Source organism: Pipra filicauda, unplaced genomic scaffold (genome assembly GCF_003945595.2).
Source record: "Pipra filicauda isolate LSUMZ 115617 unplaced genomic scaffold, ASM394559v2 scaffold217_size2002032_pilon, whole genome shotgun sequence".
Lineage (NCBI taxonomy): Eukaryota > Metazoa > Chordata > Aves > Passeriformes > Pipridae > Pipra > Pipra filicauda.
This window is the reverse complement of record NW_024104329.1, coordinates 18,685-31,463: the sequence shown is the minus strand read 5'-3', so window position 1 is coordinate 31,463 and position 12,779 is coordinate 18,685. Positions and strand designations below refer to the sequence as shown.

The following is a 12,779-nucleotide window of genomic DNA, read 5'->3' as shown; positions in this document are numbered from 1 at the left end:
GATGGAGTAAGACTGTTACCAAAGAAGGGAAAGTTGCCTCAGCTCTGTTTAATGGCTGTGTTGATCTCTGCAGAGAAGAGAGATAACCTCCTAAAATACCACAACTCCATATCAACTGCTGTCACAGCCTTTCTCTCTGAATGCCACCCAGCAATAACTTTGGGGCTCTCAGTGACAAAAGGGACTTGTCAATGTTATTTGTCTGTGTTCCAGACAAAATGTGAGACAGGATTGACGCAAACTTCTGATGAGCTTTCCTAAGTACCCTGCCAGGATGCTTTGCAGAAGTCTTTAGTTCACCACAGTTCCTTGGACCTGCTAAAACATGTCCAGCAGAGAGCAGCAAAAAGAAAGTGCTGCCCTGCTGTCCCATGGTGTCTAGCAACAAAGCATAGAAGGCAACTACCATACATGAAGTGCACATTTCCTTCTTGGAGGAGGAACTGTGCATATGGATTATTACCATTTTGGTGCAGGAATGAGCTTAAGAGTAGGAGGCAGGATGCAAATGAAACTTCTGACCCCACACAAATCCCTATTATACAGCAGTAGGACGCACTCTGCACACCCCACCATCATATACGTATTAATGTAAAGATCAGCTATCCCTAAATATCTTGAGGTTTTACATCCAAAGTCACTGAGTTCTATATGGGGCAAGGAGAGCATCTCTGTGCTACTTTCCTCCCAAATATGTTTGCATCAGCCAGGATTCAACATGTGAGCCTCACAGTACAGGCACTGTTTCCTCATATCTGAGACTACTGCTGTGTTTCCTCAGCATGGCATCCGTCTCAGCAAGATTTTGGTTGGGTTTTTATCTGTCCTGTATTTGTGTAGAAGGCACTATAAGCTTTTCATGGAGGGAAAGGCTTTCTCCATTGGAAAGAAGGGAGCTAATTATGTCTTCTGTAGAGAGATGTAATTGGTTTTCCTTTCTGTAGAGAGGATGACATGAACAGCATCCCTTGCCTTTTCATTCCAAAACTCTGTTGTGACCATATTGCTGAGTCTTGGAAAACTCCGTGATTCACAGGTTGTTTTTCACATGTTCCAAACATCTGGGAACAAAGTTCAGCTGAGTGATGAATGTGATCTCTGGCAGAAAATGCTGAAAAGTTGGGGTGGGGGGTGGGTAGATCTAGCCCAGCTGTCCATTTCAAATATTGCTGGTTTCAAATTTAGCCTGCCATCTTCTCAACAGATTGTTTATGAGCACTTTTAAATCTGCACATGTAAGTGTTATTATAAGTATTTGGCAAGTGCAAGGGAGTTTGAATTAGATTGTGAAAACAGAATGCCTGTATATGTGCCAAAGCATCCCAAGGTGTACAGGCCCAAGGTGGTATGATTTAAGTGAACCCAAATTTTCAAGTGCTCTACCACTTTCAGGAATAACTGGAGTAAGTGTGTCCAGCTAAGTCCATTGTCTTCAGAGAATTAGCCTAATTTGCTTATCATTGAAACTTCCCTGTTGCTTCCTCTATGTAATTTTTGAGTCATTACCACTTTCTTCAGCATTGTGTTTTCACCTTATTTTACCAAGGTGTCGCATCCTGTCTTTGCTCTTCATCAGAAACCAAATAGCTGTGAACTCTGTATTAGATGTGAGGCATAGGACAGATACAAAGGAATGGGAAGAGACTCAAACAATGGCACTTAAGAGGACTCTTCTAAAGATGCACGACCCACAACAACATCTTCAGAAATAATAAAAATGCCACCTTCCTCAAATTTAAAATGCCTTAATTTCTTTGCTCTTCCTGATCTCTGTGCGATAATACTGTGTTGGTGGGTGCATCTGCACTGCAGTATGCCACTTGTCATAAAAATATAGGTTGTTTTGCAGTGACACAGGTAATTCAAGAAGAAGATTTCTATACTGCAGAAGTGATTGCCACTGTGTGGAAAAGATGATGTGTTTTAGGGTAGGGAATGCATTTGGCTACGGTTTCGTATGGTGAAGCTGAAGAATTCATCATTAGAACTCATAAAGGCTCGGAAATAAATAGTGCAGGATCTGAGAAGTAATGTTTGAGGCGTGGATTCATAAATAGCAAGACAGGCCTTGTATTACAGGCCCCATCTCTAGAGACCTAGAACTCAAAGATGGAATTTACTGATCATTACTGGCTATCTTTGGTTTCAATTAGTAGTAAGAGTCCCATGGACTTTGAGATAAAGAGATAGGCCAATGCCAAGTACTTCTGAAAGTCTGACCAGACTGAATAATGTATTGAGAAACATAACGAAGATGTGGAAAATGATTGTATTTGGCTCCAGAGCATATGCTGGATATGGCCAGAGATGTCCAAGTCCTCATTTTCTAAGTAGGTTTCAGCAGTGTAGAGAAGGAATGACTTAGCTTATCCCCATCACCTGTTTTGAGATGCTCGAGAACCTGTCTTTACAATGTTGTGTATAAACTTTGCTTGCCAAGAGATTTCTTGATCCTGATATTGATGTCGATAGTCTGCAAGATGTCATCAGCACCTCCAGCAATAAAGGACTGGTGTGTGATGGGAAGGATATGAGAAGAGCAGAGATAAAATAACTGAGGAACAAAATGTTCCTTCGTTGCTGTCTTTGATCTCTTAACTCCCAGCTGTGAGAGATCCTGGATGCTGATGGCAGCAATCGACTAATTTTCTGCAGCTTCTGTTGCTTGTACAAAACAGAAAAAGATGTTGTCTTCGCTGAGGGGAGTACAAGTCTTGCTATAATATCTTCTGTTGCAGGCTGAACCTGAGGAGAGGCAGGGAATGAATACAGGCAGCCTCAAGGCTGAGGAAAAATAGGCAATTTTATTTCCCCATCTCCTCTCTCTTGCTACCTCTTGCTTTGTACTACAATTCCTACCTTATTACCCATTCTTTTGCATATTAGACTGCAGTGAAAAGCTCCCAGACAGTGTTGCTATCTTTGCTGTATCCCTGATGCGATGGAAGAAGTGACAGGCACCACAGACAAAGCTGTTATGTCAGCGTTAGCATGATCTTCAAAGCTTGTGCCATTTGTCCAAACTGAGGTGCAGTAGGCGAAAGGAGGGAAAGGTTTTACAATAGCTGTTTAACTGTCCACCAATAGTTTACTCCTCACCTGGGACTGAGACTGAGCCCACAAAGATAATTTTGTTGTGTGAGTCACCAGAGAGCTGAGAGAACAGGCTTGGAGCCCATCTGCTGTTGGCTACATCCAAACAGGTAGCCAAGGGATGAAGATGTTTGAGTGGTTACTGCTGATTTCCCATGCTGCTCAGCCCTGTCTTGCAAGGTACAAAAAGACATGCTTGTGGTTGAGATGGATCTGCATTAAAAACTTACAATCCCACATATAGATCAATGGGCAGGGATGTTTGGAATGGAAGCGCTGGTTCATGTCATTACAGAGGTACACCAGATATGGTCATGTTGTTGTAGAGACACACTGTGGGCAGAAGCACCTATTTTATGGACAAAGGAGACTAATTTCAGCATCACAGATAAGAATAAGTAGTTCTTGGGATCAGTGTCCCTAAGATGGGAAGTAGAAGTGCTGATGTAGAGCTGGTGCACGTCAGGCAGGAGCTGCTGTTCATGCTGCAGGGTGACAGAAAGTGTTGCTGACCTGCTGTGGTAGAAGAACTGGGAAGGGTTGGTTGGGCACTGGCTTTACAGTTTGGCAGAAAGTCAGCTGTTGATTCCTCTGCCTGCAGCTACCAGGCCTCCCCTCAACGCTCCTTCTTTACTGCAAAGCAAAGTGCAAACATGAACTTTGTAAATCTGTGTTGCCCTTGGCCTTTTCACAGATGAGCTCCATGCTGCTGTTTGTCTGGGACCGTGTACCTCTGAGAGGTGCAATTGTGATTCAGCAGCATATTTTGGAAACCAAGGGGTGGGCTGTGGGTTGATTCAGTCTCTGTTTCTGCCACTGCCAGCTGTGAGGGACTATTGGTCTGGAGAATCCCTTCTAGATATAAACTGTTAGTATCTCACTGAGTTTATTAACTCAACTGAAAAGAGATCCTAATTGACAAATATATACAAATATCCCTCTAAAGAGTCAAGGGACACCCAAAAGGGAATGACAGGAGAATATAGTAGAATAGCAAAAATCATATTATCTGTTTTCCTCTCTTTGAAATTAATGATGTTGTTAGGCTTGTGATGGAGGAGGGCAGGGCAGAGGTGGAGTCTGGCATTTTGCCTCCAATCTCAGAATAGCTGAGCTCCAGCTACTCTGCCCTCTCCTGGAGCATTTGTTACCTGCCTTATTTCTTAGGGAACCAGAGATGGCCACTAAGGAATGATGTAGAGAAAGAAATAGTAGCAATGCCATTGATTGCTTCTGGCAGAGTATTAGAGAAAGTGTAAAGGACATTTGTGTAAGACAATGCCAAAGAGCTAAATAAGGCCAGTGTGACTAATGGAGAAAAAGAGGAAGAGGGAGAAAGAGGCAGGCTGAAACACATAGGAAATGGTGGAGAGTTTATCCTTTGAAGCTTTTCCAAAACTGTGCTTTTAAATTTCTCTTCCTATTGATGGTGGACTCCCTTAAGGATCCAGTCCCTGGTACTGTTAGCATCACTTCACTGTCTCAGTCCCATTCCTAGATGCTCCTGAGAGTCCCTCTGCCTTATCGTATCCTCAACCGATGTTCTCAGAAGCTCCCCACTATATTTTTGGCAGAACATTATGCTGTGCTGTGCTATACTGCCTCCTTTGTGCTTGCCCATATTCCCTTAATGGGATTCAGCATCTCCTGCATTCTTCACACACAGTTTGTCTCCAACATTCCAGCGTTGTGTTTGGTATTGCCCATATTAAATCTCTGACGTCTCAAATAATACAAGAAGCTCTGCACCTGTGTTACTTGAAGCTGAACTCTCTGTACCCCTTAATTCTGCAGCTTATTTCTCCTCTGTGCGTAGTGACTGTTTTTCTGTAGCTTAGCATTTAGCAGTCCACAAAACGCATTAAATGTTCAGGACTGTACCTTCTATCTCCAGAAGAAGTAACTTCTACTGGGGCAAAATTAATTAGGAATTGCACTCCTTTCCTGCACTCCTGCACAGGGAGTTTTTTAACATATATATCCCTGAAACAAGGCCCCCAAAAGTTTGTGGGTCCTTCGGGGAGGAAAAGTTGCAGACGAGTACTGCCTACAGCTTTGCTTGGGGGGACTAGACTTAAAGTTCTAAATCTGGAGTGAGCACTGTAGGTCTCACATAGCATGGAAGGCTAATCACATGAGAGGGACTGAGTGTGCTGCTTTGGAGCAGTAGATACCAATGTTCACAGAGGCTTAGCTGTGGCTGCTGATTGAGGGGGGTGGGTTTCTCATAAACACCAGGTTGGGTGCATGTAAGTTACTTTTTTCCAAAATAAAAGAAAAGAAATTAAATGAAAAGAAGAGAGAGAAAAGAAAAGAAAAGGGAAAAGAGAAGAAAAAACTGTGCACACATTCTACTTCGAGTCATAGAAAGCACAGCGTGCATTAACATTAAAAAGCAGGATAAGGAGGAAAAAAGAAAGGCAGGTCAAAGATCACGTTATTTCTCCTGAAGAACTGTTGGTGGCTGTTGGTTTGTGTCCTGTGTCCTGCACTACTGAGTGATGGCAGCCAGGATGTGGCACTCACTGAAGGTGACAGGAGGCACAGGGAGGCTATTTGCCTTCCAGTGTAAGGGGCCAATTCTGCTGACTGCTGGCAGAGACTTGCATGTCAGTCACTCGTTAGCTGTGTACCATCGGGCAGCAGATAATCTCAAGTGCTGAATGAATAAATCCACTCCTTGTCAGCTCCCATCAGTGTCTCTTGCATGAAGCCCTGATGCTTCTTAAAGAAGCATACGCTGCGGATAAGTCAAAGTGCCATATTTACTTGGTAGCTGATGGCAGAGCCCTGAGGAGCACTGCGGGTGGTAGCTACAGACTTAAACCGTGACATTCCTGGGTAGGATTTCCCATGCTTATATAACCTGTAGAATCCAAACTCTGTCACTTCAAGACCTTGGAATCTGTATGCCAGGCCAAGCCAGGCCAAGAATCCTGTTGTGGAGGCACGTTGGCACCAACAAAAAGGATTTCCAAGGAAATTATCACAGTATTCGTCCAGCCAACTTCATACTATCAGACTTTATGCTAAATTTTGAAATCCAGTGGAGCTTTAGAGTTGCAGTTTTGAAGGGACTATGGAAAAATGCTGAAAGGCCTATGGAAAAAGACAAGTAGAAACTGACATCTGTTAAAATAGTAGTTTGTGGAAAATAAATTTGCTTCCTAAAGCTTCATGGTATAGAAGTCTGCACATGCAAATTTTAAAATCAAATATGCATCTCACTTGCTTCTGACACAGACCTATTTTCATTTTCGTTTATGGGGAAATAAACATGCAAACAAAAATTGTGGTAGAATGAGCCCATAACAGAACTCTCAGTAAAATGGGGAATTGCTCAGCTTTCCAGTAATTTTGTCTGTTTGTTGTAAGTATTTTGTACAGCATTGTCTAGCTGTCTGATTCTATGGAGATTTAAGTCTAGTTTCCCCCCCCCATTTATCCAGTTTTTGTAGAATCTTCTTGTAATTACTAGTACTTCACAGAAAACCTGTATACATGTTAAAACATTTAATTAGTCAAAATTGTGTAAAAGATTTCTTCCCAATACCACTTAATGATCATTAGAAGGTCTGATTCAAAGCCCACTTAAGTTAATTGATGTCCTTTGTTGACTTCAATACATTTAGAATTTGGCTCAGTATATTCAGAAATGTGAGGTTAATGGCTACAATAGCAGCAAGAAATACTCTCTATAGATGCAAAACTTCCATGACTCTCCATTTGCTTCCATAATGGCCTGCTGAAGAAGTTTTGGATAAATGTAATGAAAGGTCATTTTAAGTAAAAAGTCAGCCAAATTCAGAGCTGCAGAGGAAGATACTTTAATGTTTAATAATTTAAAACCTGATGTGTTTTCCACTTCTACTCTATTTATGCTTCCATTGAAATTAAGGATGCAATTGATACAATGTGGTATTGCTTAGATTTGGTAATGGCTTAGTCTGTTTGGAAGAATGATAACCCCAATGGCCCTGCAGGACATACAGGCCCTACGGCTTCTTGTTATATAAAGCCATTTCAACTTTAATGCTGTTCTCTTCTGATTTCAGAAATAGCCTATTTATTCTGTGATTATGGGCAAGAGTAAACAGATTCCCTAGATGGTCTTCACCAAAGCCAGGCGTTTTTCACCATTTTTAACTTTCAGTCCCACATACCATGAAAGTATAAGTACCAAATTAATAAAATCCTAGGTCTTTTGCTGTGATATTTCTGTTATGGCAGGAACACAGAACTTTCGAAGAACCTAATATTAGTTTATTCCTATGTGATACCTTTGGGTTTGCCTCTTAAACTCAGGGAAGTATCAGGGTAATTTGCTTTCTGTGTTCTCATCATGGAAATGCAAATTACTGCACAGCAGGCCAGATGTTGAAGAAAGTAGGTGCTTTGGTACAAGGTTTCCAACCTGAGTTCTAGCCTGAGGAGTTAGTTGAGCAGACAAATCTCTGCATCCTTTGAAGTTCGTACTGAGTCTAGATAATTCTGAATTCAGAAAAAGTTCATGTCCTGGATGAGTTTCTAGTAACTGAGGGACAGCATTCTGAAAAATGATTTATTAGTTACTTCAAAACAAAGTAGGGTCAACATTAGAGAGAGCTTGATATTCATAGGAAAACCTACCACTCCTACCATCCCTCCACCATTTTGCTCTGTGAGTAGGAAAAACAGCACACACATTTGCAGCCTGCAGGGCTTTACTGCCCCTTGACACTTTTGCAGCTCCAGACTTGCTTCTCAGTGTTTTGAGCAATATGGGAGCTACTGGAGTCAGTGGAGAACAAGAGGGCTTTCTGGTGTGCTGCTGGTGAACTTCAGAGCTTCCGAGGAGAAATGTCATCTGCTGTCCCCCAACTTTTTGCCTGTAGGTGTTCTTTGAGAAAAAGCTAGTAATGCTTGTTGCATAGTGCTTGCACAGGTTTGGTAGATAAAATACAGCCTAGTAATATGAGGCAGCTGTGAACCTCGTTTTTCAAGCAGCACGTGGGTCATGAGTGACTCAATTGTTATTGAGCAAATGAATGCAAGAAAAAAGGAAACTTTCTTCACTGAGACAAGCTGTCAGCCTCCCTTGACCTGCCCTCCTTGTCTTCTGAGTTAGCACCCTGTGTGCCTTTGAGTCGAAAGGCAAGACAGCAGAGTGCTTGTTGCCAGTGAAAACTGTGCCAACGAGATGGGCTTAAACCAGAGAGATGTGATTTCCTCTGAGTGAGAATAAGAGTGAAGTAGAGATGGAGGAAAGGGATGCAAAATATTGCATGTATCCCTCTAAGGGTCGCATTGCCCGCGTGTTGCACTTTGTCATTAGCTGAATCACTGGAGCATCCTGTCAAATCAGCCTCCTGCCTAGATTTTTAAAACTTCTAATTGGCACCTGCATGGTACCCACACGGCTACATGTTACCAATGCAACTCCATTTGCCCTGCACAGCCTTTCACAGCTGTTTCCCCCAGTTTCAAGATGCAGTCAGTAACCTACTATGGCATAAGGTAACCCTGGCTTTGGTTGGGACCCTGTGATGTGACCTGGCTTTTGTGCGACAGGAAAGCTTCACTTTATTCCTTTCGCTTTTATCCATTAAGGAAATGTTTCTCCATGTTTCCTGTTTATCACAAACTCTGAGCCTCTCTAGACAGGCTATTCTGAGCTTGTTCTGCTTTCTGATAATTGCATGTACATTAAAGCAAACACCCCTGCAGGGTTTCTCCACTCCCCTGTCCTTGCCAGCTCGGAGCTGGACAGCGTTCCGTGGCTTGCAAGCACAGGGCTGCGCAAAAAAGGCATGCCAGGGGCTGGCAAAGCTCTGGGGAAGAAGGCAAAGCTGCTATTTCTGGCGTCTCTTATTTTGCCAGTGAGTTTAGATACCTGTCCTTTCCTAATGACATGATGGCTGCTAGATCCTCCTGAGCCATGCATCGGTGACATCACTATTGAGATCTACAGTCCATGTCCAGCCATATCAATTTCTGGCTTCTCTGTGGGGATATGAAAAATGAACAAGATCCGGGAGAGTCACCCATCAGTAGTGACTTGCAGTAGTAATTTTGAGAAGGTGGTTTGTTGCATATTTCTGTGAACTGTTGTTTTTCTTTCAAAGGGAAAAGAGACAGAACACTGCTATAAGATTTTTGAGGATGATCTTTACCAGATTGCTGTTTAGAGAGCTGGGAATCTCTAGATCTTAAAGTAATTACAAGCGTTACTATCTTGTGCCTCTACCTGGGGTAAAGTCCTGGACTACAAGAAGTACAGTAATGACACTTTTCCTTCATAAATGCCCTTCCTTCCACTGAAGGATTATACAAAGTCTTACTTGAGATGAGTAGATTAGTTTTGTCCTTGGTTTACAGATAGAAGAGGTAGCAGACTGAGGAAAGCTGACTGCTGCCTGCGCCAGAGTGATGCAACACACCACTGAACTGAATACACTGCAGTGAAATGCTGCCAGGCACATCAAGATAGATACTTCCTACCTCCCTGAGGTTGAAATCAAGACCTCCAAAACTGTATTTCCTCTCAGGATTTAGTTCCCAAGAAGTGAAAAATATGCACAGACCTTTTCACACTCGCACACTTAAAATGATGAAAGTAAAGAAACTCAGGTTATTTCTTTTTTAATTGGTTTCTAGAGTGAATCTGTAGGTAGTAAGTAGATATTCCCTTTCTACTCTGATTGTCTGTTATTGAACATAGGCCATGCAGTGCTGTAGCTGAATCCCCTCGTCCAAGTGGTAGTCATAAGTCACTGCCTGTTCTCATGCTTTAGGACAGTAACCAAGCAAGGACCCTGACTGGATGCTGCCATCCATCACTCACTTGGTGTGAACTTATGTTGCCAGTGAACCAACCAAGAAGTTTTTCAGAAGTGAGTCACCAATGCAGTTAGACAGCCCATCGAATGGAATTTTATCTTACCTAGGCAGGATATCCTCCAGGAGGGAGAACATGGTTGGATGATCCTTTTCATAGCTAATGCAATGGTCACATTCCCCATGAAATACCTGGTCTTCCCCATCCAAAGGGAATTTTGTTGGAGTTCCAGTTTCTGAGCAGCTGCAGTACATGTTGCTAATGGTAAACCTCAGTACTTTTGGAAGAATATTATGGGAGTGGGTGCTCCTTCTGTTTTGTTTTTCCTCATTTTTGAAGCAAATCCAACTTTTATCAGTTATAATGTTGAACAAGCCCCGTGCAAATAACAGTGCATTATCTTGTAAGAGAGAAGACTAACAGGTCTTTTTGAAGAGGAGACAAAAATGGAATAAACTAGCTACTCCCTGGGTTTCTGTTGGAATAGCTGTACAGTTGAAATCTACCCGACTTTTGTTTCCTGTTTTTATAAGTGGCTTTCATCAAAGTGCTGGTCATGAGTAAGTTAACGCCTACAGAGCTGTCACTGTCAAGTACTGTGTATCACTGAATTCATAGCAGTTCTGGCAGTGCTGAACTGTGTGCGTACGTGTTTAAATGCATTCCCCACTTCTCTGAAGGAGTTATTTCCAGAGATCCCAAGTGTGGAAGTGGATCTCTCAGATGACTTTTGACTCTGCAGAGGGGGGATAAGTATCTTTGAAAGACTTAGATTGGCACATGTACAAATAGCCTTTCCTCCATCCTGATACGTGAGGAAGGCTAAGGATGATGTAGTGCAAGAGTTGCTTCTGCTGGTTTTATGTGGTGCTGTAGAGGAAGAGAGATCTGGGGTGATAACCAGCATGCTGGGAAATCCTCCTCCTCTGCACAGTGCTGAAAACTACCACTTTTCTAATTTCCTGCAGAGTATCTTACTGACATTCAGGTAAAGTCTTTGTTCAGGCTTATAGCAGAGGATGTTCTCTCAGGAAGTTAAAGGACATCGAGAACTAAAGGTGTACTGGGGCAAGTTCCTAATTACTCGTCTGATCCCTGCAAGGAAGATAGTAAGGAATGGTTTTGTAGTTTGCTTGTGTTTTGTTTGTTAATATAGCAGCTCCAGGGCAATCTGTTATTTGAAGGACTGGAAAAAACCCTACCTAGTTATCTTTGTTTGCTTCTTTAGGTCTTATCCCTGCCTTTGTGGATTCCTAGAAATTTGTTGTGCTCGACTGTGTTGTTGCAGAGTTTATTTCACTTATCTGAGGTCTCTGCAGTGCTACATTAACTCCCTTCAACTCAGCCTAGGTCAAATCAGAGTGGTTACAGTGGTTTCGAGCAGCAGAGCAATTTTACCAGGAGCTTCGGAATTGCACTGACTCCATCTCTAAAGAATACCTTTAGCAGTCACAATAGGAATTTTGGGTGAGAACAAGGCTTGCACTAATTACAAGGACTTAGTCACAACTTGTTAACTCTGTGTTGAAGACATGCTCTTAGAAGTAGCCATACTTGGACAGACTGGGAATTAAGAGAAAGTACAGTCTTACGCTTAAGGCTCTGAACACTGGCATCTCCAGTAATCTGGCTTAATTTCTTGTTGTGCCTTGTACTTCTTATGTCACTTCTTATATTTCTTTCCCTTTCTGTGTCTCAGTTCTGCAGCTATAAATTCACATTCCTGTTTGTCTCCTCCCCTGCATACATGGCAAGTTCTTCAGGATGGGTATATTAGTTGAGTATGCAATACATAGTGCAGCATGGCTGTGGAAGATCAGGAGAGCCCTACATGACATCTTGAGAGTTTCTGTGCTTTGAGAATATGTCATTGGCTTTGGATTGTGAGGCAGGAGCAACCTTGAATGCTCATTTAACTCCCACAGCTAATTTTCTGTTGTAGATTTGGGACTTTTCCTTCAACCTTGAAATTTTGCTGGTTTTCTGTTCTGCAGGGCAGGGAGTGCTGAGACTGAATAAATTGAATTTTTCTTAAGTTACGTGAGTGCTAAATAAGATGCATTGTTACAATTTTCCATATCCACTGCGTATAAAGAGGAGTGGAAAATGAATAAATGAGAAGAAAATGTGTGATGATATCTAATGTATTCTGAGACCAAGCTTCTAACCTTCTCTGTTTCTTTTTCTTTCTTCCAGGTGGAGCGGGAAATAGCCATCCTGAAGTTGATAGAACATCCCCACGTTTTAAAGCTGCATGATGTTTACGAAAATAAAAAATATTTGTAGGTATTACTGGCTTTTGCCAGAGAAAGGGGAAGGGAAGGAGGAAGGAAGGGAGGGAGATCAGGGGTTTGGAACTTGGTAACATTTCTGGAAGAATGGAACAGGTGTGTTTTCACCCTCTGCTGGTGTCTGTGTGATATTTGCTACTTGGATGAGGAATGAACACTCATTATTTCCCTGTTTTTTCTCATTTTCTCTGTACTTTCATAGAATCATTAAGATTGGAAAATATATCTAACATCATCATCCAACCATTAACCTGGTGCCACCATACTCACCACTAAACCACGTCCCTGGGTGCCAGGTCCACATGTTTTTTGAACATTTCCAGGGATGGTGATTCCACCATTTCCCTGGACAGCCTGTTTCAATGCCTGACCATTCTTTCAGTGAAGAAATTTTTCCTGATATCCAATCCAAACCTCCCTTGGTTGCAACTTAAGGCCATTTCCCCTCATCCTGTCACTTGTTAACTGGGACAAGAGACCAACCTGTCTACAGCCTCCTTTCAGGTAGTTGTAGGGAGTGATAAGGTCACCCCTTGAGCATCCTCCTCTCCAGGCTAAACAGCCCCAGCTCCCTCAGC

General features: G+C 42.4%; 1 protein-coding gene across 1 annotated transcript in view; it reads left to right on the top strand.

The window, feature by feature from the left end:
* Window positions 1–12,779, top strand: part of LOC120323234 (serine/threonine-protein kinase BRSK2-like) — a gene marked incomplete at its 3' end in the record, with an annotated part of 220,329 nt that overhangs the window by 194,835 nt on the left and 12,715 nt on the right. The window contains exon 3 of the mRNA XM_039381195.1: window positions 12,107–12,192. Coding sequence (XP_039237129.1) covers window positions 12,107–12,192 — 86 coding nt within the window. The remainder of the gene's footprint in view (window positions 1–12,106; window positions 12,193–12,779) is intronic.